At 38.8% G+C, this 26,853-nt stretch overlaps 4 protein-coding genes across 6 annotated transcripts in view; 3 read left to right on the top strand and 1 right to left on the bottom strand.

The window, feature by feature from the left end:
• Positions 1–26,853, top strand: part of LOC126770466 (beta-1,4-N-acetylgalactosaminyltransferase bre-4-like) — a 266,346-nt gene that overhangs the window by 16,420 nt on the left and 223,073 nt on the right. The window lies entirely within an intron of this gene.
• Positions 26–5,625, top strand: LOC126770464 (vacuolar protein sorting-associated protein 41 homolog). Its single transcript, XM_050489851.1, has 2 exons — positions 26–566; positions 1,681–5,625. Exons 1-2 carry the CDS (start codon positions 131–133, stop codon positions 3,765–3,767), a joined length of 2,523 nt encoding a protein of 840 aa, XP_050345808.1. The 5' UTR covers positions 26–130; the 3' UTR covers positions 3,768–5,625.
• LOC126770463 (regulatory-associated protein of mTOR) lies at positions 6,631–21,480 on the top strand. 3 transcript variants are annotated; one of them, XM_050489849.1, is made up of 26 exons: positions 6,631–6,941; positions 8,052–8,154; positions 8,592–8,713; positions 10,368–10,487; positions 10,862–11,008; positions 11,146–11,375; positions 11,468–11,853; positions 12,137–12,378; positions 12,484–12,558; positions 12,645–12,725; positions 13,380–13,734; positions 13,815–13,893; positions 13,970–14,097; positions 14,187–14,299; positions 14,375–14,510; positions 14,620–14,715; positions 14,958–15,182; positions 15,257–15,386; positions 15,988–16,134; positions 16,207–16,310; positions 16,523–16,603; positions 17,672–17,809; positions 17,977–18,286; positions 18,455–18,583; positions 18,797–18,986; positions 19,119–21,480. In XM_050489849.1, exons 1-25 carry the CDS (start codon positions 6,765–6,767, stop codon positions 18,861–18,863), a joined length of 3,921 nt encoding a protein of 1,306 aa, XP_050345806.1. In that variant the 5' UTR covers positions 6,631–6,764; the 3' UTR covers positions 18,864–18,986; positions 19,119–21,480. The 3 variants fall into 3 exon arrangements, with proteins under 3 accessions (XP_050345806.1, XP_050345804.1, XP_050345807.1); XM_050489847.1 differs by having other exon boundaries at positions 11,140–11,375; XM_050489850.1 differs by lacking the exons at positions 16,207–16,310; positions 19,119–21,480 and having other exon boundaries at positions 11,140–11,375; positions 18,797–18,980.
• LOC126770470 (EKC/KEOPS complex subunit Tprkb-like) lies at positions 21,479–22,642 on the bottom strand. The gene has a single exon (XM_050489858.1). It carries the CDS (start codon positions 22,312–22,314, stop codon positions 21,784–21,786), a length of 531 nt encoding a protein of 176 aa, XP_050345815.1. The 5' UTR covers positions 22,315–22,642; the 3' UTR covers positions 21,479–21,783.

Here is a 26,853-nt window from a genome sequence, read left to right as displayed (position 1 = left end):
TATTTGAACGTCAATGTCACCAATATGAATAAGAAAACATCGAAACAATAGAGGAAGGGAAAATTATTTTGATTTCCTTGTTCTTCACAGCAGTCTCTAACGAGTATGTAATTTAATTGAATGTCTTACAATGGCAATAAATTCAGGGAGCTGCGATAGCTTAAACCGAAAAATGGAACCCAAACTTAAATATTGTCGAATGGGTAATGACGTTCAAAATATACTCTTGAAAGACGCTGTAAGCTGTATTTGCGTTCATACGAAGTTTATTTGCCTCGGAACTCAGTGGGGAGTAATTCACTTACTAGATCACGAAGGTAATACAGTGCCTATATCTCAAGACAACAATCAAAAAGATCTGCAAGCTCATGCTATCGCAGTGAACAAAATATCAGTGGACGTGAATGGAGACTACATCGCCAGCTGCTCAGACGACGGCAAAGTGTTGGTGTATGGTCTTTATACTGATGACAATACTCATAATTTAACTTTAGGAAGAGTTGTGAAGTCTGTTGCTTTGGATCCTTATTATTTTAAATCTGGTTCTGGAAGAAGATTTCTTACAGGTTTATACCATACTATTAATAATTTATTATAAATATATGCTTATTTTATTAATCAAATAATTAAAGCTTTAAAACAATACACATCTTATATATAAAATGCTACTGCTTGTAATATGACCGCTGTAAATGTTATGAAAAAAAGTAACTCCTCACTTGTAGCACAAGATTAAAAGCTTATTTCATGAATCTGCTTCGATACACTTGGAAAGTTATGTTAAAGCGAACTCTTAATAAGTAGAAAAGAACATTTATAATCATTTTGATTTACATCATATACATAAATATGTATAAATCAAAATTAGCCATAATTTTATAAATAGTTTCACACTATATTTTTTCTTGAAGAGCCTTAGTTTTTGTAAATGCCAAATTTAATATGAATTTACAGTGTTGCCAATTTATTTATTTTCTATTTTTAAAAAACCTTTAATACATTTAAGGGTATGTTATTGTTCTATACCAACTAATTATAAAATATTGACAGCATTTTTAATTGTAGTCTTCTTATGACCATTTTTAGTAAAATTTTATTACATATAATCCATAAAAGATTTTGTTGAATGGACTAGGTGGATTAATTATTGACTTGGTTGTTAAAACAATAAGGCCATGTTGCTAACATACATTTGAATGATTTACATAAATTAAAAACTGTTGTTAATAATCTAAAGTGCCCGTAAAATCCAACGAACAGTAAATAAAATATTCAAAAAATCGATTAAAATAATACTACAGATTAACTACTAACCTAATATGTCATATGATAGTAATATGTAGTATGTTATATGATACATATATATACTTACTACACTTAAACATTCATTCATATTCATTCATGTTCATATTATATATATATAGCTATACATTATCCTACCGATTAATGTATGTTCTATGAACTTATTTTGATACTCTATCACGATACGATACGCGTTAGGCCTCGTTCTTTATCATCAATCGGTGTTTCCTCGATCATCAAAAAGAAAAATGAAAGTTCGTGTTTAATATAATATTCAACACATATACGTCAAAAATATTAAATGTATACCAGACGTAGTGTAATTCATATATGTCTTAAGTATAGTTAAATTTATAACAACTTTTTTTCTGATTACAGGTGATAACAAGTTAACACTGTATGAGAAAACATTCTTAAACCGCCTACGTAGCACAGTTCTATGCGAGTGCGAGGGCTATGTGCAGGCAATAGCTTGGCACGATCGTTTCGTAGCCTGGGCCAGCGAGGTCGGTGTGCGAGTGTACGACCTCGTCGCGAGATGTTCACTAGGTCTCATCCAATGGGAGAAAAATCCCAACCGATCCATTGAAGATTTCCGTTGTAATCTTCTTTGGTCGGCACCTAAAACTCTTATGATTGGATGGGTCGATACAATTCGAATATGTGTTATACGTAAGAGAAGTCAAATCGAACTGCAAACGCGCGACGTTACCGAATACCTCATAGACCCGGTGCACACTTTTCAGACAGATTCGTACATTAGTGGTTTAGGGCCACTCGATGACCAACTTGTAATTCTGGGTGTTCCGAAAGAGAATGATCCTGAAACCGAAAAGTCACAAAGACCAGTGCTCTCAGTGGCCGAATACAAAGACTGTGAGTTCTGTGAAATTGCTAGTGATAGTCTCACCATTCGGGGTTACGAGGAGTATAATTGTAATGATTATTATTTGGATATGCTTATAGAAGAGAATAGATTTTTCATAGTATCTCCTAAAGACATAGTTATCGCAAGTCCTTACGATATTGATGATAGAGTCAACTGGTTAACCGAGAATGGAAAGTTTGAAAAGGCGATATCAGTCCTCGAAGAAGTTGGTGGTAAAACGTCCAAACATTCCGTAGTTACAGTGGGTGTGCAGTATTTGGATCATTTAATATCAGAACATCTTTTTGAAGAGGCGGCAATTCTCTGTGCGAGAATATGTAAAAACGATAAAGTTTTGTGGGAAAATCAAATTCTGAAATTTGCCGAAGTCAATCAATTACGTGCTATCAGTTCCTATGTACCAAGAATACCAGAACAGGCTCTTAGTTCTCATATATATGAACTTATTTTCTATGAGTACCTTAAAGTCGACCCGAATGGGTTCCTAAAACTGGTTCAGGAGTGGAACCCTGCTTTATATAAGACAGGTATAATTGTCAAGGAAGTATTAGAACACTTGTTGACAACTGAGGTTGACAAAAATATATATTTAGAGGCCTTAGCGTTGCTGTATTGCTACCAAAAGAAGTACGATAAAGCTTTGACTACGTACTTAAAATTACAGCACAAAGATGTGTTCACATTAATCACGAAACATAACATGTACTCGGTGATATATGACAAAATATTTGATCTGATGAACCTTGACTGTGATAAAGCAATCTCAGTACTATTGCAAGACAAGACCAAAGTTCCTTATGAAGTCGTCGAAAAACAACTTGAAAATAACGATGAATACTTATTTAAATATCTCGATGCCTATAGCAAAGTCGAACCGAGCGGACGATATCATGGCAAACTTGTTGCACTTTACGCAAAATATGCTCGCAATAAATTATTACCTTTCCTAAAATGCAGTGATAACTATCCAATACAAGAAGCTCTTAATGTATGCCAAAGCAACAAATTTTACCCTGAAATGGTTTTCTTACTCGGTCGCATTGGCAACACCAGAGAAGCTTTGCAAATTATAATAGAAAAATTGAATGATATTAACCAAGCCATCAACTTCTGCCAAGAACATAATGATAAAGAACTGTGGACTGATCTTATCATGCACACCGTTGGCAAGCCGGAATGTGTTACATTGCTTCTCAAGAGAATAGGAAATTACGTGGACCCGAGAATGCTTATAGAAAATATACAATCTGGTTGCGAAATAAAGGACTTAAAGGATTCGTTGGCGAAAATGATGTGCGATTACCACTTACAGATGTCTGTGCAGGAAGCCTGTAAAGTTATCACTCTAAGAAATTACTTCGACTTACACGAGAAACTGATCATCAATCAGCAAAGAGGAATATCAGTTACCGATGAGTTCCTGTGCAGTGTGTGCCAAGGACGCATTATAATAAGAGATCTATCCAACGCTTCGGACTTAATAGTGTACAATTGTCGGCATTCGTTCCACATAGAATGCCTGCCGGACGGAGTGGAGTGTAATCATTGTAGTGTCTGTAGTGCCGTCAAAATGTGATCTGCTCAAATATAACCAATAGATAGGACAGTGTATATTAAATTTAATAGTATTCATATAAATTGTGTACCTTATCATAATAATGTCAATGTTAATCATAAAATTTAGTTTATTTATATAAATAATGTTATCACATAATAATTATGGTGCTTTTATAATGAGGTTACGTGAATATTTTTCCTTATGTAACTGAAATACTAAATAATAACATTCATTAAACCCTACAGTTTGGTCACTTTGATAAAAATACTAACCGAAAACCTTTTTTGTTGTTTTAAACTCATTAATGTCTGAACCTTATCATAAAGGCATGTTGGAAATATACAAAATTACGCTAGAATGACGAAACAAAAGCTTATTGTTTTTAATATTTTGTTCTCGACTCAATATTTATATTAATACGTACATACAAATTTACATAATAGTATGTTTTGAAAAGCCATTTTTATCTTTTTTTCCAAAATCCATTCCATTCTGGAACTATTACTCTAAAATACTGATAATCTAAAAAAAACTGAAAGACAGAGGCTTTTGTCATATATAAATCTTCGCAAATATCACAGATTAGGCAAATATTAATCAACCTCGTAATCCTACATACAAATTCAATATTATTATGAGATGTTAACTACAACAAAATTATTATCGGATACATTTGAAAAAAAAACACGTGGCATAGAACAGCGATAATTCTGATCTTTGTTCCTTTCATTCTCATTCTTCAAACAACAACTCGCCATGTCATCACTATTCTAAGATTAATTTACATAGAGTAAATATTCATACTTCTAACTCATGTAATCATACCTACAATTTGATATCTGTATTAATCGTATACTTAGCATTCATTTCATGAATTTATTTTCACACAAGTCAAGACAACCGTTACTTTACTACCCAATGCAATACTATAATGATTATTCTCTATCATAATTAAGTATCTTCAATCAATGTAACTGGCTTTAGAACCTTCTTATTTAATTTCTTACAAGCATTTTTACGCCTTCTATTCAGTACACCTCCAATCTTTCTTCCACTGCTAATAGTGCTGAGGTTCATTCCATGTTAGATAACTAAATTTTATTTTCCCACACATCGGGTTCACTTCATACTTCGCATTCACTGAGGAAGTTGTGACAATCCCAAGATATCCTGACTATTCGAGAGTAAATGAAAAATATTACGTACACTATTTTTGCCAGCCCTCCCTAGGAATACTCTTATATCGATAGTTGCCTAATTCAGTTTCCTTTGACTCTTACGACACTCACGGCAGATGATCAGAGGGCAAGATAAGTGATAACATACAAATTTATGAAATAATTAGACAACAACGTAGACTAATCAAGTCTAGTAATCTTAGATTTTATTAGATTTAAAAATAAAAAACGAAAAAAAATTAGCAATATGATGATTATAGACCAATCACGTAGGGTATTTATTAAAATGTATTCTACGCATGAATCTACTAGTATTTTTTAGTTTGGTAGGAACAATTTTTAAAAGCAAGGCAAGAAATTAAGCTTGGGATGGTCATAATAAATGGGCAACCTCCTTCAAGTCCTTACCGTGAGGTAAACGGTGAGCTCTGTCTATTGAAGTTGGAATACAATTGATTGAACTATGATGATGATCATGAGCCATCACTCCGCTTTGTCCCGTTATTTCAGTGCAATAAATACATCTTACGCCCCAGTTATTTTTTTCATAAGCGTTCTTTAAAACATCGTATAATACGTTTGAATGTATATAATATTATATTTATGAAATTATAGTAAGCCGAACCCTAAGGTATAAATGGTATTGTTAATTGCAAAAAAAGGCTTTAAATTAATATGTTATTATAATTGATACTGTGTGAGAAATAAATTGATCTAATTTTATAATTTATTTTGTCCTATTGTTAATCATAAGAAATAGAAATGGTGCCCGAGGCGTCAAATCTTCAAATACGCTACGTATGGTCTACATGTGACAGAATTTCAGTGAAATTTGACACATGTAGTTTTCCTAACAATGTTTTTGTTTACCGCTGAATACGAGATAAATTATAAGACGAATGGCAATGAACAAGATAGATATATCTCAAAAGTATGATGTTAATGTCCTTCTGACCGATTCAGCAAAAGTCTGAGTGCCAGCACATGGGCCCTCTGTAATCCTATGTAACGGCCATCAAGACACTGAAGAGTTCATGCATGAGTTTAAATTTAATAATGATTATTAACATCATAACAATTTAATTTTTTAAATAAAAAAACATATTCAAAACAAAAAGTGTGTATAGTTAAGTAAATAAATTAATACATAACAGTCGTATTTTTATACTTCAACTCAGCGACTAGTTGTTAGGAAATCCTTATTAGATTATCTAAACATTGACAATATGATACAACAGTGAAAGTAAAATACATAACTAACTACGCATACTTATTAATAATTCTAAATTAACGATACAGTCATATCACTTTAAATCCAATGAAATATCAATGCTTAACTCAGATTATAAGAAATGCTCTGGCAACATTAACCCAAAATATTTCATTTTGTTTACAATTATGAAGATTGACCAAGTAAAATTAACTAAAAACATTATTAATATTATTATAGATTATGAGGAAATTGTTACGTAATTTAATTATTATTTATTAATAAAAAAAATAAAGGAATAAAGAACTACTAATAAACCTTTAATTTTCTTATATTTGCTTAAAACTAAGTATTTAAATCTATTTAAATATTATTAAAAAAAATATCATATTTATTTAAATTACAATTATGTTAACCGGTTTTTAAATTATTTATACCGATTTTCTATTTTTGTTTGTAAATTAGACTAAATGTCATCCGTGGAATGAATCAAATTGTTTATTCCCATGTGGTGTTGAAAAATGGACGCGCACATGAGTCTGTGAGGTTTTGAAAATGTTTTCATTTAATGTTTGCATGCGTTGAGCGTTAAAAATTGACGGAATTGTGAAAAAGCGTTGTGTGAAAATGACAGATATGCCTCCTTATCTCGCGCTTAACGATGATGAGGACAATAGTGGAGAGCCAGATAGTGACTCCTCGGATTTTGAGGATGATCTGGTTTTAAGTTTTGATAAACCGAGGCACTTGGAGCCCATAAAGGGAGCTGAGCGCGAGGAGCACTCGTGGAGAGTCAAAGAAAAGGTAGGTGTAAACAGTGTTTGTTTGGTAAACTACGACGTAACTGCGTATTATATGGCAGACAGTGCATTTTAAGTTGAAAACAAACGCACATGGACTTATATACTTCCTCTTCAGATAAAATTCGTAAACATATGAAATGTTTATGAAGTTCAAATAAAGTAATTTCTTTATGTATTCAAATTTATATTGAAATGCTTAAATGTTTTAAGTCAATATATTATGTTAATTTTCCTTGATTTCGGTTAATTTAAATATATTCAAATACACAATCGCAATTTATTTTCGAAAAATTACTTTAACTAAAAATAAAACAGACAGACAGTTACTTTTGCATTTATAATATTAGTATAGATATATATTTTTAATTGAATTGCATCCATGGTTGAGTGGGAACATTAAAAATAGGCAATTCAATTGTTCTATTTTAACTATATTTATTTTATTGTACAAATTGTATTTTATAGACAAAGCAGTTCAGAAATTGTTAATAATATCTGTTTAATTCTGGTTCTCACATTTTTATAAACAATTAAAAAAAATATTTTATACAAAAAGACTTACTTTATGACATTTCTTACTATACTTAAAACATGAACCTATTTTGTTTAGTTTGTTTGGCAATTTTTGACCAGCTGATTTAAACTATATATTGTAATTTGTGTTCAATATAATTAAAGGCCTTGTTTACTAAAAAGTATACATATATAATATTTATTACATTGCTGTTTATTGAAATATATATTTCTTTTTGTCATAAGACACAGGTTATTTTTAAACATTTACTGGTTTATTGGAACATGTTTATACATGGTTTATATTACATCATAAATCCATTAAAAGTAATATGGCAATATGTCAAGCAAATAATACACTCTTTGAGTTTACTGTTTATTTAGCTTTCTTGATATACTTTGCCGTCAACCTTGATAACCTTAAACTAAGTTATGAATTTATAGTTTTATTTTTAAACATATATATTTAATTGTTTTAAAATCAAAAAGATTTTTTGTCATGTGTATTGAATATAATATAAAAAACCAGTGGTTTGATATGTAGATTCTACCGAGAAGAATTAATAAGAAACTCAGTAATTATTCATTTTGTCTACAGTACAAGACCCACTGTGTTGCACTGGTCTTGTGTCTTAATGTGGGTGTTGATCCTCCAGATGTTGTCAAGACACAACCATGTGCCAGACTCGAGTGTTGGATAGGTATGTACTTAATATAAATAAAATCTAAAATTTATATTTATTACTAGTGGTAGAGCTTTGTGCAAGCTCGTTTGGATTGGTATCACCCACTCATCGGATATTCTACTAAACAGCAGTACTTGGTATTGTTGTGTTCCGGTTTGAAGGGTGCCTGAGCCAGTGTAATTACAGGCACAAGGGACATAACATCTTATTGGGACATCATCTCTTTCTTTAGGTTAGTGGTGCATTGGTGATAAAAGCAATGATTAACATTTATTACAATGCCAAGGTCTATGGATGTCGGTCACCACTTACCATCAGGTGGCCCATATGCTCTTCCACCTTCCTATTCTATAAAAAAAGTAAATATAATATATGTTTAACAAAAAAAATGGCTCTTATTATATATTAACAAAATTTATCAAGTAACTATACAAATATGTTTGACACTACAGATCCGAATTCACTGTCTCCGACCAAGGCTTTAGAGACCATAGGACATGCTCTACAAACACAGTATGAGCGCTGGCAGCCGCGCGCGCGATATAAACAGTCCTTGGATCCCACAAGTGATGAGGTATGTTCCTGACTGGACATAGTCACCTAAGTTTGACATTCATTGAATCAAAACCTTCTACTTTCTATTTCCTTCGTCTTGCCCATACCCATTGTGCCAATAAGAAAATTTTTATAGAATTTTTCAGTAACATACTTGAATTTGAAATTTGAATAATAATTGCCAGTATACTGAAATTTGGCAATGAATAGGCATTCTGGTGTCACTAGAAACAGGAATAACTCAATATAGTCAAATCTCGTCCCATCATATAAAGATATAAAGTGAGAGAATAGGGAGTTCACATGTGTTTGCGCACACACTTGTGCACTCTTATATCTCCTGTGCAGTTGATAATGTCTGTATATCGACTTATGGGAACTTATGTAAGACTAACCTTGTGATCATCAAAATATGACTGAAAACATGTATTTTGATCAGGAAATACGAAAAAACTACAAACCAAAGAAGGATCTTAAAATGATGACATCCGAGTTTAGATCAATGAACCTTAGTGGGCGACGATGAGTGGCTGTTTGGGTGTGTTCGCTAATTAGCGGGGTGCGACCGGCGAGCGACCTCGCTCTACTTACTTACATTTAGCGTCCGAAATACGTGTCGACTTACTTAAACCGTGTTAATGTTCAGATGGAAAACATGTTTCGCATTAGACGATTATGTACTCTGTTGATATTTATATTGATGCTTAGTCTGCGCCGCACATATAATATTGTAGGCGCGTGTTTCAAACACGAGTGTACTCTTCGATCAATCACTATTAAAATCACATGGGGGCGGCAAATCCGCCGATCGGATAGAGTTCAGGCGCAGAACGGTTTTACTGCAGCCGGAAATTCTTTACAGAAAAACCATATAGTATCTTAATTGCCGACTCGAAATCGCAATCTGCAGCCTTACAAGTTACGATCTTCCTTATAAACGTTATTTAGCGAGTGATTAGTTAAACAGTACTGTGTTATTCTTTCGAATGTCAAATCAATAATGAAAGAAAGAGATAAATCAGTGTTTAACTAAACAGCCGCAAAGCAAAGTTTAGAAGTAAGACCGTTAGCCGCTAGCGACTAGACCGTCGAGTACCGAGGCATTTAATAATAAAATATATATTTAATAGGACTTTTTACTTGCTACTAGGAATTAAAACATTTGCAATTTTATACAAGGCCCGGACTTAGAGATTCAAGGCTCCTAGGCACTTTGACATTTGAGGCCCTCCGTTCTGAAGCAGTTAGACTAAAATTATATTTTTTAACCCACCTAGGCCTACAAGACATTGTAGACTTAAGTGGGCATAAATGTTACGCTACTTATTGTATTAGAACCGTTACACCAAAACTTTAAAAACCCTATTAGATAAATTATCTAAATTAAGTTTGTAAATACTGCGTCAGGGTCAGGCGTGAGATACCTACAAGCTTTTCTGTAGCCCTAACAACGTGTATGCAAAATTTCCTAAAGATCGCTTGCGTAGTTGAGACATAAACGCGGAACAATCAAACAAACTCACACTTGAGCATTTATAATTTCAGAGTTATGTTTATGGATTTAGATAAAATTAAAGCTTAACAATTTTGACAAATTTATTCTAAGCTAACGGTATTTAGAGGTACCACTTATTACGTGATCTCCTATTATTGTGTGTAAATGTTTATCGCAGATCAAGAAACTGTGCTGCTCGCTGCGTCGGAACGCAAAGGAGGAGCGCGTCCTGTTTCACTACAATGGACACGGCGTGCCCAAGCCGACGTCCCAGGGGGAGATTTGGGTGTTTAATCGGGTACGTGATTTCGTGTCAGCGAGACCGGCTTGTTGGGTACATGTCAACGTCGAGTTCAGATTAATATCGAAAATTGATTACTTATAATATAATGTCTAATTGCCGCGGCGGCGCAGTGGTCAGAATATGTGTTTCATAACACTCGCCGATTAAGGAAAACATCGTGACGACCGACCTGCATCGCTGTGCCATGCATGCAGTTACTCTATTTTTAACATTTTTTTGCACAGAAGCATTTAGTATCTCTAAATACATAATTTTATTATTTTTAAAATATAGTGTTGGTTTTTTGTTTTATTTCTTCTATACTGTCAAACAGGACTGCGAATTAGCACTGTTAGTTAAAATAGATGTAATCGTGACTCTCCCCGCAGGCCTACACCCAGTACATTCCGCTGTCGATGTACGACCTGCAGACGTGGATGGGCGCTCCGTCGCTGTACGTGTACGACTGCTCCAACGCCGGCGTCATCGTCGACAACTTCAAGCAGTTCGCGGAGCAGCACGAGCGGGACTACGAGGTGCGATTCTAGTTGAATAAACCCAAATATACATTACATTACTGTTAAAAATGAAATCATCAAACTTTTGTTAAGTACCGCCTTTTGTAAATATAAACAAGATAACTTGACACGAGCCTCCGACGATTAAGATGCAGGCGAGCGCGGCGGGCGCGACGGGCGCGGCCGGGCCGGCGCCGGTGTGCTACCGGAACTGCATCCAGCTGGCGGCGTGCGCGGCCGGCCAGAGCCTGCCCATGTCGCCCGAGCTGCCGGCCGACCTGTTCACGGCGTGCCTCACCACGCCCGTCAAGATGGCCATCAAGTGGTTCGTGCTGCGCACGCGCCTGCGCGTCGCGCGCGCCGACCTCGTCGACCTCATCGACAAGTGAGCCGCCTTCCACTCCACTCCACGCTCGATGCGATTCCTTATGTGATAACTTGTATATAATTATGTATATGTTTTCCCGTTCCTCCCAGGATTCCCGGTCAGGTGACCGACCGGCGGACGATGCTGGGCGAGTTGAACTGGATCTTCACGGCCATCACAGACACCATCGCGTGGAGCTCGCTGCCCCCGGACCTGTTCCAGCAGCTATTTCGAGCGGATCTCCTCACCGCTAGCCTCTGCCGAAACTTCCTGCTGGCCGACAGGATCATGAGGTCGTACAATTGCACGCCCGTGTCGTCGCCCGCGCTGCCGTCGCTGGCGCGCCACCCGCTGTGGGCGGCGTGGGAGCACACGCTGGACCTGGCCCTGGCGCAGCTGCCGGCGCTGCTGGAGCGCCCGCACCACCACTACCGACACTCGCCCTTCTTCCGCGACCAACTCACCGCCTTCCAGCTGTGGCTCGACCTCGGAAATTGTGAGTAGAATGACTATTTGACACTAAAAAATATAGAATCAAAGTTAAGTCAATTTTTAACAGCCATTTATGTGGTTCATTTGGTATCACTAAAATGGCTGCTTATGTGTAATAGGTAAAAAATCACCTAAGATTTAACAATAACATGAACAGTAGTTAAAAATGTATAATTTATTGTTTTACTTTTAATTAAAAAAAATCGACTGAATATGACGGAACGATGAGCGCTCCGACCAGTCGGAGCGCTCCCCGAGGGCGGAGAGTGAGCGCGGCGTGTGCGCAGGGTCGGTGTCGCGGCCGCCGCCCGACCAGCTGCCCATGGTGCTGCAGGTGCTGCTGAGCACGCTGCACCGCGTGCGCGCGCTGCAGATCCTGTGCCGCTTCCTGTCGCTGGGCGCGTGGGCCGTGCGCGCCGTGCTGGCCGTCGGCATCTTCCCCTATATGCTCAAGCTGCTGCAGGCCTCCGCGCACGACCTGCGCGCCTCCATGGTCTATATCTGGGCTAAGATCATCGCCGTCGACCCCGTGAGTCATCGTCGTCTGCTCTCGATGAGCCTCAATTAACACAATCACCTACCAACGTGTTAATAATTTACCGTTCAGTGTAACGTTACCGTTTCCTTCTTACAGACTTGTCAAGTCGATTTGGTGAACGCCAAAGGTCACAAGTACTTCTTATCTATACTGCAGGACCCATCTGTTGATGTAAGTTACGTTTTTATTCGTCAGTGCTCACTGTGGATGATTGTAATGTAGGAAAAATATAACATTTCAATTATATCAATTTTCAGACGGAACATCGGACACTGGCAGCATTTGTGTTGGCCGGCATCGTCGACAACTACCCGGCGGGCCAAGAGGCGGCCTTGCAGGTACGATATGTTTTTCTGTCAAGTGGGAGACGGACTGGCGAGTCTTTATTTTACAGTAGCGGCTCAGTATCTGTTGGTTGTCCTGATTATTCTTTATCCTACTCTAACCTTGTATGAAACTGTTATTACACCACTATAATATTTTTCCCATATCGTCACATCGTCCTATGAGTTTGTAGCGTTGAATAAACGCATTACTCGCTTCATGCATAGTTGGTTAAAGCACCGCTATGCGTGACGTCACTGCCGAGCTGATGCGCTCGGGCGCGCCTCGGGACCGTCGTGCAACATCGATTTTACCCCGCTCGCCAGTCGTTTTCCGATACCGACGCCGTGAGGCCGCGCGCGCACCGTTCGATACTCATTGCTATACAACGCTTTTACGTATTACGCTTTATTCCTCTCATATTTCTTAGTTGTTCTATTTTCATACTTAAACGCTATCACTGTACCTTCGCTATATCTTTCTTGTGAACCCCTTCTGTGCTTGTGACAATATATGTGTGTAAAAACTATATAGTTTGATTTATCGCTGCTTAACTTTTCCTATGATAGTTAAATTCAACTATAAGTTGGAACACAGCAAGGTATTCTCGTGACCGGGCTTGTAACGAATGAAGTCGCATGTACTGATAGCGTTGAACTCGAACGCAGGGTTCGATGATATCGGCGTGCCTCGAGCAGCTGGGCGAGGGCGCCAGTGGCGCGGGCTGGCGCCTGCAGCAGTGGGCCTGCATCGGGCTGGGCCGCCTGTGGCGCGGCTGGGACGCGGCGCGCTGGGCCGGCGTGCGCGACCTGGCGCACGAGAAGCTGGCGGCGCTGCTGCCGCACCCGCGCCCCGAGGTGCGCGCCGCCTGCGCCTTCGCGCTGGCCGCCTTCGTGTCGGCCGGCGCCGCCGCGCCCGCGCGCACCGACCACGCCAACGCGCTGGACCAGCAGGTGGCCGTGCAGCTGGCGGCGCGCCTGCGCGACGACGCCTCGCCGCTCGTGCGCGCCGAGATCCTCGCCGGTAACCGACCCCTCCCCGGCCATTGTCGGCCGCCCCCCGCCCCCCGCCGGCCGCACTAAGCTCGTGTCTCGTTCTTGCAGCGCTCCAGTGGATGGTTTTAATATTCGAGCAGCACTTCATCGCCGTGTACATAAACGAGAGGGTGCGGCGGAGCGACAGGTGAGCGGCGCGCTATCTCAATGTTTTATTCGATAATACCCGAACGGGATCGATCCGAGCTGTCCGTTGCGCGCAGGGAGGGGCTGCGCGGCGGGCGGCTGAGCCGCGTGGACACGGGGCAGGACGCGCTGGCGGCGGCGCGCAGCCCGCCCGCCGCGCGCGCCGCGCTCGCGCTGCCGCCCGCGCTCGCGCTGCCCGCCATCGGTACGTGTGCTCGTTTCTCGTCACCGAGGTATCTCCGACCGCCGACCACGGTTTTGTTTGCGATATGCTACGTCGTGCGTCGTCCGCAGGTTTCGGTTCGGTGTACATGAAGCTGTGGGGCATGCTGTGTGCGATGGCTCGCGAGCCGCACCCGCAGCTGGCTCAGATGGCGGCCGACATCATCGCGTACGTCTCCAACCAGGTACCGACGGAACGACCCTAGGTGCGTGCGTTTTAGCGGTTCGGTATTTAATATTGTTTTAAAATGTTCATTCAGGTTGACAGCGTGGGGCGCGACGTGGAGCGTCACCCGCCTCACTCGCACAGCGGCGGTGGCTCCAGTTCGCTGCCGCCGTCGCCCAACACGCGCGCACCGCACGCGCACCACGACTCGCGCACGTTGCCGCATATGGGTACGTATGACTGCGAAGGAGTACTGTTGAGCATAAAAATAAAGATCTCACCATTATCCGGAAGTTATATATATTTAATTATTATATTTACTGAGAGGTGCACTTCCAGGTCACCGCCGGGGTAAGTCCGGTCTCCCGCACACGATATCGGAGGACTCCGTGGCGCATCGAGACCGTGAACGAGACTCGACCTCCTCCAATTCTAGTAAGTGTAGAATATGCTTTATTTTTTATTACTTACAAAAACATTAGAATGTCACCTACTAGCAAGGATTTTTCACGCACTCTGTGTGCGTGAAAAATCATGTCATACTCGTTATTGTAAATACACTGTTTTGTCTCGATTATATTTAAGCCACTAGAGATGCTTTTCCACAATGTGTGTATAATGTACGATTGTAATATACGGTATATTCGCCGTCGTTCACCCCCACCGTATCGCCTCAGGTCAATCGACGAAAAAAGTGATAGTAACGACACAGTTCGTGGAGTGGGCGACGGCGCAGTTCGCGCGCGGAGACGCGTCGGGCGGCACGAGCGGGCCCTTCGCGTCGGGGGACGGCGCGGCGGGCGCGGCGGGCGCGGCGGGCGGCGCCGACTGCGAGAGCCGCGCGCACCACGAGCGCGTGTGGCGCCGCGCGCGCAACCGCAGCATCCGGCGGGAGGCCCGCGGTGAGCGCAGCCCCGAGCGCAGCCCCGAGCGCAGCCCCGAGCGCAGCCCGGACGCTCACGCTCGTGTGTTTCAGCCCTGCGCGCGTCGCACCCGCCGCGCCTGGAGACCGTCGCGTTCCACTCGCGCTGCCCGCTGCCGCCCGCCGTGGTGCTGTTCCACCCCTACGAGCAGCACGCCGCGCTCGCCTCCAAGGAGAATTTCGGGTGCGTAGCAACCGTGGCCTCGTATATGGATGATAGATCTCCATCGCATTACTTGTACTGCTGTTTCGGGACAGATGATCCTCTCGACTAGCAGACTTACTGGTGCTAGAGCTTTGTGCAAGCTCGTCTGAGTAGGTATAACCCCCTCATCAGATATTCTACCGCAAAACAGCAGTACTTGGTATTGTTGTGTTCCGGTTTAAAGGGTGAGTGAGCCAGTGTAATTACAGGCACAAGGAACATAACGCCTTAGTTCTCAAGGTTGGTGGCGCATTGGTGATGCAAGCGATGGTTAACATTTCTTACAATGCCAATGTCTATGGGCGTTGGTGACCACTTACCATCAGGTGGCCCATATGTTCGTCCGCCTTCCTATTATATAAAAAAAGCAACGTAATGTTGTTGACGCCTCTTCCGGGACCCGTTTTGTAATCATAACTACAACTGTGAAGCTTCGCGCCTGTCTCCGTCCATTTTCCTACTAATACACTAAATCAGGCGTAATTCTAAACGTCTTCAATTTTTTCGTTTATATATTACAATTATTTCTTATATACCATATACCAGTCGTGCTCCAGCCATTTTCTGTCGACATTTCCAGAATCTGGGACTGGGGCACGGCGGCCAAGCTGTGCGTGGGATCGTGGCGCCGCGCGTGGGGCCGCATCACGTCGCTGGCCTACCTCAACGCGCACCACCACGCACTGCTGGCCGTCGCCTCGCACCAGGGACACCTCGCCATCTACAGGTGAGGCCACGTGTGCTATAGAGTGTACATGGTGTGCTGTAGACTACGTACGCAATCGGCACTGGGTTGCAGGCCGTCGGGCAGCGGCTCGGAGCCGGCGCTGGTGTCGGCGTGGCGCGCGCTGGACGTGCGGCCCGCGCCCGACTACCGCCCGCCCTCCGCGCAGCCGCTCTACAGTCAGTGCCTCTAACTACCTCACGCGTACAATCCCTGCTACATCTACATCTACATCATCTTGTGTAACTTTATGTCATCCACACGCACGGGACCGCGGGTCGTGTCCCCGATCTATCGACTAAAACATATATAATTCGTAACTATCGTGATCGAGATCGGAAGTGACCGACTCGCTTGTAGAATTTGAGTAAATGACGAGTGGCTTGTGCAGGTCTGGCGCAGCTGGTCACGGAGCAGTTCGCGCCGGCGGACGAGCGCAGCGGCAGCAAGGGGATGCTGTCCGACCCCAACAGTGAGTGTCCTTTGTCAGTGTGCGTGCGGTATGATGACATCAAATAATATTAACAACACCGTCGTAAAAGAATCATAAAAACAATCATATTCCATGTGTAAAGACTGAATATCCATCGCTCATTTAAAAGTATTTACTGGTGGTAGGGCTTTGTGCAAGCTCGTCTGGGTTGGTACCACCCACTCCGTAGATATTCTACCGCAAAACAGCAGTACTTGGTATTGTTGGGTTCCGGTTTGAAAGGTGAGTGAGCCAGTGTAACTACAGACAGCAAGGGGCACAAGGGACATAACATCTTAGATCCCAAGGTTGGTGGCGCATTGGCGATGTAAGCGATGGTTAGCATTTCTTACAATGCCAATATCTTTGGGCTTAGATAACCACTTACCATCAGGTGGGCCATATAATTGTTCACCTACCCATTCTGGCATCCATCCATCAAAAAATATGTATTTTATTAGTTGAGCGAAACCTAAGCTTATGATTTTTTTATATGAAGCCAAAACAATGTACAATTTTTTTTACATGTGGGTCCCAGAAAATAACAACTCCAAATAATGACACTTATTAACACTACAAATCACAATTATAGGCTGACTCATAATGAAATTTCACAATTTCAGCTTCGCTCACTCCAACCTAACATTTTTAAAGATATCGCACAAGCAAAACATTACGTATACAAATCAATTAAAGAAAAAATATATATATATATATAAATAAATAAATAAATAACAAAAATAAAAAATTTAAACAAACATATAATAAAAAAATTATACACAAAAACGCAAAAAACAGTTAATTAATGAACCATTCGTGGCAGTACTAACATTTAAATTTAAATATACAATCCGTCATAGTATTCTTTTACTTTAAATTTGTATGCTTCCATGCCGTCACCAAACAAATCTAAATCCGCCTCTTTATAAACATTATTATACGTTGTAAGGGCCCAGTTTACAGGTGGATGGATAGACCCTAGCGCAATCAATGACTTACTTATGATGATGCAAATAGAAGTCAAAAATTAAAATGTAGCGTAACCGTATCCGGCTTGTGCGTGTGCAGTGGGGAGCAGTGCGCCGCCCTCGGGCACGCTGCTGCGCTGGAGCGCGTCGCGGCGCTCGCTGGCCCTGGCCGGCCAGGCCGCCACCGTGCGCCTGTGGGACGCGCACGCGGAGCTGCTGCAGGCCGACATACCCACCGGTACAGACGCACGACCGACCCTCACAATCACTCGATACTCTCGAAAGCGCAATTGAAAGATTTATAAACATAAAAATTTGAATATAATATAATAAATACCTCCATACACTAATCACAATCGCATCAGAGCATAGACAACAAACGTGACGAACGTTCTCGTGCGGCAGAGTGCGAGGCGGCGGCGACGGCGCTGTGGCGCGGCGGGCGCGCGGCGCGCGTGCTGGCGGGCTTCGGCGACGGCTCGGTGCGCGCGTGGGACGAGCGCGCGCCGCGCGCCACCACGGCGCTGCGCGCGCACGCCGCGCCCGTGCTGTGCGCCGCGCCGCGCGACGACGCGCACGCGCTGGTCACGGGCGCGGCGGACGGCGAGGTGCGCGTGTACGACGCGCGCAAGCTGGCGCGCCCGCTGCACGTGCTGCGCGCGCCGGGGCCGCTCGCCGCGCTCGACGTGCACCCGCGCGCGCCGCTCATCGCCTGGTGGGCTTCCGTTCCCGACTTCTTTCCTCGATCGAATTCTCCGCTCGGCGCCTTAGAGTCGACATTTTTTTTCTGGTTTTCTAATGTTAACATTTTGCAAATTGCTTGTGCCGTTCACGTTCAATATAAAAGCGTTTGAGCCGATCGTCACGTGTATCGTATTTTCAGCGGGTCGGTGAATCAGTGCATCAGCATCTACGACTTAAAGGGCGGTGCGCTCAACACCATCAAGTTTCACGAAGGTTTCATGGGAGCTCGCATAGGACCCGTCTCCTGTCTCGCCTTCCACCCGCTGAGGTAATGTTCTTGCCCAATTTTATAAATTGTAAGTGGCATAATTAATTGTACTTAATATATACCTAAAACTAGTAATTACTGTATTTATATTATAATTAATCGATATTAATTATGTTATTAATACAATTTTTAAATATTTTTTAGTAATTGTCTTATGATAACTTTAATTTTATCTAATCACAACATGCTGATGATCTGTTTGTTTCGTGGCAGATGCGCACTCGGGGTTGGCTCCAAGGACTCCACGGTGTCGGTGTACGTGTCTGAGGCGCGTCGGTGACCCTCGCTCTACGGGCTGGCGCTACCGCTGCCATTCGCGCAGTGACAGCTCACCCGCCACTACCACCATCACCACCGCCACCAACACTTCCGCACATCGCTAGCAACATGTACACGCACGCAGGTCATTGTTTAAGTATTCACATAAAACCTTTCGCCCTAAATATTAACTTAAAATAGTTGAGTTCTTTGTTTCAGTTATTCAGTTATTATAGTTGTTAATATTCATAAAATAATGTTAGGATTATTTTTGTAGGAATATCAAGAAGTTCAGCTGTACATAACGACGTCAATAAATCCTCGGAAACACACTCGCACTCCGGTGACAGAAATATGAATCAATGCAGTGCGCGAACTTTCATATTCCTTAAACAAAATAAAGTACGTTTGGTATTGTGGATACACTAAAGGTAGATTTAACATAAGCTTATGTTATATATATACATGTAACCATCACTGACGAGAAAAGTAATGTAGTTTCTTAAGTACGCTTAGTGGAGCCCTAAGGTAACGTACTCCATACATACATACATACATACATACATACATACATACATACATACTTGTATATAAATACATTGCACACATACATACTCCTCCAAATCACAATACTACAACTTAACTCAATAAAATAATTATGAATATCTTAAAAAATCTAGTAAAACATTGTCTGTCTTCTGTACTAGAAATATTAAAGTTTTTACATTTGGGCGAGTATGTGTGTATAAAATTGACTTCCAATATTTTAGAGATAAGGTCGCAAGTCGACTCACACGACGCATGTAGTACCCTGAATAGCTCCCACCGAAACAATGCACTCCCCGTCCGTTCGTAATGTTCTAGTCAATATTTATTTTCAAATATTTATATTATTGTTTGTAAAATAGAATATACATGTCACACTGAGCTCTGAACAATTAGTTATACTTTTATTTCCAATTAATGTTCTCATCCAACCTCAAACAATTTACATTTCGTGTCCCACCGATTTTTTTTAACATAAGTGCCATACATTGAACAATATGCGAATCACATAACTCACGATACACAAACGAACTGTTACTTTCAACGAGACCTACTCAGGGAACTAACTGCAGAACTACAGAAAGTTAACTTGCTAATGATGATATCAACTGCTGGTGTAATCAGATCGAAACAAAAACATTGAAAGATGATATTTTTGTGTTCATTGTGAACAAGGAATTATTGTACTGCGGATACAAGTTGTTATTCACGAAAATTGTTACTTTTTAACTATTGTTTTTTTGTACTTCGATCAATTTAGGTGCTAAGTTTTAATTATATTTTATTTAACAATTAAAGAGATATGACATTAATGAACACTTGTTATTCGCTTAACAAGTGTTTCCTAATTTATTATTATTTTTTCTGAAAAAAAAAAATGGCAACAAAATTGATAAATGTTACCACAAATACATAGTATGAATGTACAAGTTAATGACTTACGCAAAAATTAATAAACAATTAGATCCCAGTTTACAGCGTATTTAGAAGTATTTATATGAGATAATGTCGCTGCGACTAACATACGGATCAGTTACATTGATGCAACTTATTTAGCCAAATATATCTTTGTATATTACCCGTAACATACTCTAAGTATAGGACACGATGATATAGATGTAAATAATATAATTAACGTCGCTGTGTTAAATATAACTGAATGCAATATTAAAAGTTATTTAGTGTCTGATGATGGCGTCTCGGGACCGGACCGTGTTAAAAACATCATCCCGCAACGTTTGCGTTACTCGCTCACAAGGAAATAACGATTTTATTTACAGGTGCCTTAAATTTGTTCCCTCGTCTACATTTCACCAACTTAGTCTAAAGTTAACTCGGAAAAATATATAATGATGATGATGATTTTAACATGAACCGCAGGTTATTAGGGAATTATTTAAACATTTTAAGCGGAACTTATCGTTAGCGAAATATTAGCATTTTACGTAGCGCGTCTCAACGAAAAAGTGTTCAAGAGGTGCTACCCGATATATTTACAATACTGTTTAATGTTATACTCCAATGGCTGCTTGTGTTCTTCCCCTTAAACGTTTTTTAATTTTTTATTTTACGTTTCAAATGTAATGTTTGTGATTAGTGATCAGAAAGTTCCTAAAACTCAATTGTTACTAGATGCCATTTTTTTATTTAAGTTTTTAAAAATACGTAACAGCTGGATATTTTGTGTTCTTTTGTTTTAATTATATTTTACAAATTATGTTGTTGTTCGAAGTTTTATTTAGGATTATGCCGAATGAGTGAAATTAAGCTGATGTAGCTCTAGTTATAGGTAAACGATATTAAGCATTTAACGATTTATTTACTTAAATAATAGGTATTTAAAGAACAAGTTGAGTATATTGATGAAATCAATATAATCGTGGACTCGCGGTGTTGTTCTTTGTTGTCACAAATTATGTGACAACTGATATGATTGGTTCAAAGTTGGACACTTTAAAAGGTAGCTTGATTACAAATACAATTAGGTTTCAATTATGAATTGGTTTATATCATCGCTTTTATTATATTGTGTAATTTAAAATGTACATTTTACATAATAATATTGTTGTTGTTAAAATAAAACAAAATGCATATATGTTTATTTTATTTACATTCCCATCACTACTGATCCAATCCTTAGACTTTTATTCATTAAGTGTTTTCACTACAAAAAACGAAATTTGGAAGCAAATTTATAAGATTCTCCATTTATAAGCACTATACCTTCAACAACCTGTATGTTTGTGATTGAAATTAAAAGAGAAATATCCAACAGAACATTTTAGGAGTATTCAAACCAATAATTAAACAAAGAATCTTTGTTTTATTAACAGTACTAAACTATGAGAAGAAAATATATCATAAAATTTCAAAGACATTTGATATATTCAAAAAATTTAATGGGTAACAAAACTCTTAGTAACCATTCTGCTTACAATAACATCTAGCAAGTCAGCATCTGATTTCAAATTGTTTAATTTATAAACACTTTTTACATCCTTTACATTAGTAAATTTATTTAATTCACTCAAAGGACATAGCTCTCCTTCTATTCCATTTATAATGTGTTCACTTTCATCAGTTTCATTAACTAAAAAACAGACAAGTATGCTATTGTCCTTATCAACACCAAATTTACTTAGGCTTTGTGAGATATTTTTAGTTAGGGATAAATTATACAAGATTTCTGAATAAACAGTCTTTGTAACCATTGTATTTGATCTTTCTGACAACACTGCCCGGTTCGCGGCTACGACAACTTGAAGAATGTCTAATATTAAGCTCGGTTTTATAACTGCACATTTCCAGCTACCGTTAATAACGTTGCTTCTGATCATTTCCACATTCTTGACGTCTCTCATAAGGTATATCTTGATTCTTGTTTCAGTTATAGGATCAAGAGCACATGTGTAAGGTTCCGGCGACATATTTTATTTTGGTAGCAATACAGTAATATCACTCGAAACAGTGCTATGTTTTTAACATAGAATCATATTACCTTTAGTAATATGCATATATAAAATAGACACAACAAAATATTTTATTGTTTACTAAAATATATTATGCACCATGTGACATATTGTAAATCCAGATAATTGAGTACATAACCGCCATATAACTACTACGCTTAAATATAAACAGAGTTATTTCTAGTACGACAAGGAGACGCAACCAGAACCACAGTATACATACTCAGAGAGGATAACAATATGAACAAGGATATTTTGGATTTGGGAATCCAATGACATTGACAGGTTAGGGAGAGTACGTCGTTGTAGTTTTTTCACTTTAATAGTTACCAGTTATAATATTACCTAACTCTTAGGGAATACATTAATGCCGTATTATCAATTTTTGTCTAATTAGGAAGATGTAAATTAAAAAAAATGATAATTTTTTTGTACTAAAATAAACTTTAAATGATTATAATATATATACAACATGTGTGAAAAAAATATGATTATATTATGTAAACTTTTTTTATAAGCAAATCAATTTGAGCGCTCTCGTATAATTTCTGCTCCGTCAGAGTTAGTAGAGAGTAGAGACTGTGACGTCACTTCGCCCATTCGTTATTGCGGGCGACTCTTTTGCGATACGCGCGTTGATAATTTCGTATATTTTTTTATCCTTGTTTTTGATTTGACGCCCCAAATACGTTTTTTCACGTATAATAATATTAGAACGATTATTAATATATTATTTTATGCTAAAATAAGGGCAGTATTTTCACGTAGACTAACAAGTAATCTACCGAAAGTTGATCTTATGATTGCGGATTCTTTCACAAATCATGCGAAATATATTAGTGAGCTTATTGCTTATTTTAATCTTTTGTTAATGCAGATTGATCATAATTGTGATCGGCAATAAGTCTGTATTCTTCATGTCGATACTAAAGCTTTTCGCTTTCGATAGATGATAATATCGATATAGAATATAATATACATTTCCTATATTTTAATCATAGGTACACAGTTCGGTAGCACAGCACGATAGTTACGATATAGTGCCACTGCATAATATTGGAAATTTGTTTCTGATGAAAGTGCAAAAAAAATTAACAATCTCGAATGTGAAGGATGCAAACATACTATGGCATTTGTCACATAGCGATGTGAGGAGCCTACTTTTAATGAAATAAACTGTTACTTGAAGAAACATTTTTATGTAAAACAAGCAGACAGGGGGCAAACAAGCAGGAGGCTCTCCTGATGAAAAGTAATTACCACGGTCCAAGGACACCTGCAACACCGAAGTGTTTGTAGGTGCGTTGTCGGCTATAAAGGAATGCATAGGCTTAGGCTTTTCTTGAAGGTTTCTATATCATAACAGTTCGGAAAAGTCGTCGGATAATATGGTTACGCACAGTGGCTGTGCGAGGCAGGAAAGGTTTTAAAAATAGCGCTGTAGTAGTGGATTTCCAGAGATCGAGATGTTATGGATGGAATTAGAATTTAGACACGATGTCCGGTGGTGAAATTTAGCGCATGGGATTAATCTAAACGTTCCTCAGAGCATTTACCGTAAAAGATGCGATAGAAGATGCAGAGTGATAACTTGTGTCGTATTGGGATTAAGTTGTACCAAGTTTGGTTGGCCCCAATCCCAAGCTTTGTTTAATAAGCACTTGATATTTCAGACACAAGTTTATACTCATCGACGAGTTCCCGACAAATGTTAGTGCGGCCGGAATATAAGGCGTCTACAGTACTGTCTGCCAACATTGAATGATGCTAATTTACACATGTCATTAATATGCAGAAGAAGCAGAGTAGGTGATAACACGCATCCTTGTGGAATTGACGAATTTTAAGTCAGAGCATGCACCATCGACAACGACCTTCAGTTATCCTGATGTCCAGTTGCATTATTTCCTGGGAAGCCTTTAGAAAGAAAACTTCGAAACAAGTGCTTTATGCCATACCCAATCAATGGTTATTTATATGTCCAGACTAATTGCTAATTTTGTTTTAGTTGACTTAACTACTTCAGCCCATCGGTCAGGTACGTATTTGACTTTCAAAGAAACATAATATGGTAAAAATCAATTTCAATGTGTCACAGTCATTAATGATTTTTTCAACTTATATCATTGGCGATACGGCGTTGTTCACAAATCATCTTCAAGATTAACAATAAACCTAAGATTAACGTTGAAATGCATTTTTCATCGATACAAACTCTTATGAAAACACTATAGTTATTCAACGTATCAAGGCCGTTATTACGAACATTATAAATTATGTTTATATTAAGCGAATACTTATAACTAGCCTGTAAAAATTAAACGTTTGAACCTCAAACTAAAAACTTATACATACTACAAATTTTACTACTAAGGTACATTAAAACGCTCATCACGAAAATATCTACTTGTTTTTGTTGATAATATATATGGAAAAAGTAGTCCTAAGTTCTCCGAAATATAAATAAAATTAAGAATAACGCGAAAATTTAGGCGAAATTGTATGGGTTAACGAGCGACGTTGGGCGATGTGACGTCACGCGTCGATCGGTCGCTCCAGAAAAAAATTTAAGAACTCGTAACTTTAAAATATTTTAAACAAATCATTTTTGCAGATATCGTAAAAAAATTATTCGCCAGTATTTTTTATATTTTAAATATGAATTTTTTGAAAAAAATAAGCTCATCTTCCTAATTGATGGAAATTGGGAATAGCGTCGTAGTTTCAAAAAAATGAGTTTAAGAATTAAAAAAGGGCTTATAAGGTAAGTCGTAATAATACTTATCATTCTTAATATTGAATACCTTTTATAAAACAACTAATAAATATATTTAAATATTGATAAATGTAGCTTAAAATGTAGACTTCTGTAGTATTAAGATTCAGTATTCCGTTAGTTATTATACATTATATGTATAATGATTTTAGACGTAGAAAAAGTTAATATGTGTAGGTACTAACTCTTAGTCTTGTACCATGTACGATACGTTTTGTAATTTGTATGAGTACATTTAGAGACAAACATTAGTGGACAACTATCAACAAAATTGATTATGTCTAAGGTTTACATAAAGAAAATCACAGTGTAGATTGAAGTGCAGATTGAAGTCTTTTTTTACACAATCATCGCTTTAATCTCCATCGCTATACTATATATCGGTACCAAAACTATCTAAGATATAGTCTAACAGTTATTAGGGATTATCAGTTTAAGATTTCCAATTCGCTTAAGAACTCTTGAAATCTTAACATAAAATAATTCGGCAGTTTCTATACATCAGGAAAAATCTTACGGATCTAGTGTTAAAATGGATATTCCAAAGGCTCGATTTTGGGTCCTTTTTATTTTTAATTTATATTAATGAACTCTCAAAACTTCTGAACGGTTTGTATGATATTGTGTTATTTTTAATTTTCAATGTTGTCAGACATGCTAAAAAATGTGATGATGCAAATAAGATATTAAGTCCAATATTGCTTTAATATTAACAACTTAGTACTTAATGCTAAAAAAAAAAAACTGTTACATTAACAATGCTAAATGTAAAAAATAATTGCTTGCTTTTAAAAATGAACAATCTTATATTGTTAACTCCACCAAATTCTTGGTAGTAAGCTTGGACTCAAAGCTCCAGTGGAGTCCCCATTTGTAATCTCTAACAGATGGGCTCAGCTCTGCGATTTATGCTTTAATAAAAGTTAGGCAATTGACGGATATCGAAACTGCTAGGATCGTTTATTTCAATTACTTTTACAGTCTTATGTCTTACGGTATCCTCCTTTAGGGTAAAGCGGCTGACATTGTAATGATATTTATTCATTAAAAAAGGGCCATACAAATGATTTATAACATAGGAACTACAGCTTCCCTCAGAGTTGTTTTTAAGAATATTTGTATTATGACAGTTGCATCACAATATATTTACATATATGTGTATGGTGTAATATTGTACACAAACGTATGTACCAATATTTGTCATTATATACAAAGTGATGTAAAGTGACGTACATAATATTAGAAATAAAAAATAAAATAATCATTTTCAGTCTCAATAAAGTTAATAAATCCCTCTCGGACCTCTTACTGAGTGCATGTGTTTATGGCTTGTTTGTGATTAAAATTGTTTGTTAAAGTTACAATTAAAAACAATAAATCCGTGCTATAAAATAGGAGTGCATAACCAATAAGAAAGTATACGTTCATCGCGGCGCCTGGTACTTTGCGCCTAGTACAATCCGCTTCGTGGCTACGATTTATAAGGCCCCGCCTACCTCTTGCGAAATCCTGCTGCCCTGGTACTTTAAATACGATCACTTTTAAATATTTATTAAAAATAAAGTTTGGGTTGACACTTTGTCAAGGGCATATATAGAAAAATGCCAATTGAACACTCCCCTCCGAAAACACCTACTCCTATGTTACAGCATTCTCAATCATCTCCGGATATAACCGGAGATTTCAATGTAACCATGAGGTCACAGAGACTAAAGCGTAAA

This window comes from Nymphalis io, chromosome 9, assembly GCF_905147045.1.
Source record: "Nymphalis io chromosome 9, ilAglIoxx1.1, whole genome shotgun sequence".
NCBI classification, from domain to species: Eukaryota; Metazoa; Arthropoda; class Insecta; order Lepidoptera; family Nymphalidae; genus Nymphalis; species Nymphalis io.
The sequence above is the reverse complement of the archived record's forward strand: the minus strand, read 5'-3'. Positions and strand labels throughout refer to the sequence as shown.

Excerpts from the sequence above, each read along its gene's own strand:
- LOC126770464 (XM_050489851.1), top strand. The coding sequence starts at position 131 with ATGGCAATAAATTCAGGGAGCTGCGATAGCTTAAACCGAAAAATGGAA. Across the intron at positions 567-1,680 it reads TGGAAGAAGATTTCTTACAG|GTGATAACAAGTTAACACTG; the intron begins GTTTATACCATA and ends TTCTGATTACAG.
- LOC126770463 (XM_050489847.1), top strand. The coding sequence starts at position 6,765 with ATGACAGATATGCCTCCTTATCTCGCGCTTAACGATGATGAGGACAAT. Across the intron at positions 12,726-13,379 it reads GCCAAGAGGCGGCCTTGCAG|GGTTCGATGATATCGGCGTG; the intron begins GTACGATATGTT and ends ACTCGAACGCAG. Across the intron at positions 18,287-18,454 it reads CGCGCGCCGCTCATCGCCTG|CGGGTCGGTGAATCAGTGCA; the intron begins GTGGGCTTCCGT and ends TCGTATTTTCAG.
- LOC126770470 (XM_050489858.1), bottom strand. The coding sequence starts at position 22,314 with ATGTCGCCGGAACCTTACACATGTGCTCTTGATCCTATAACTGAAACA.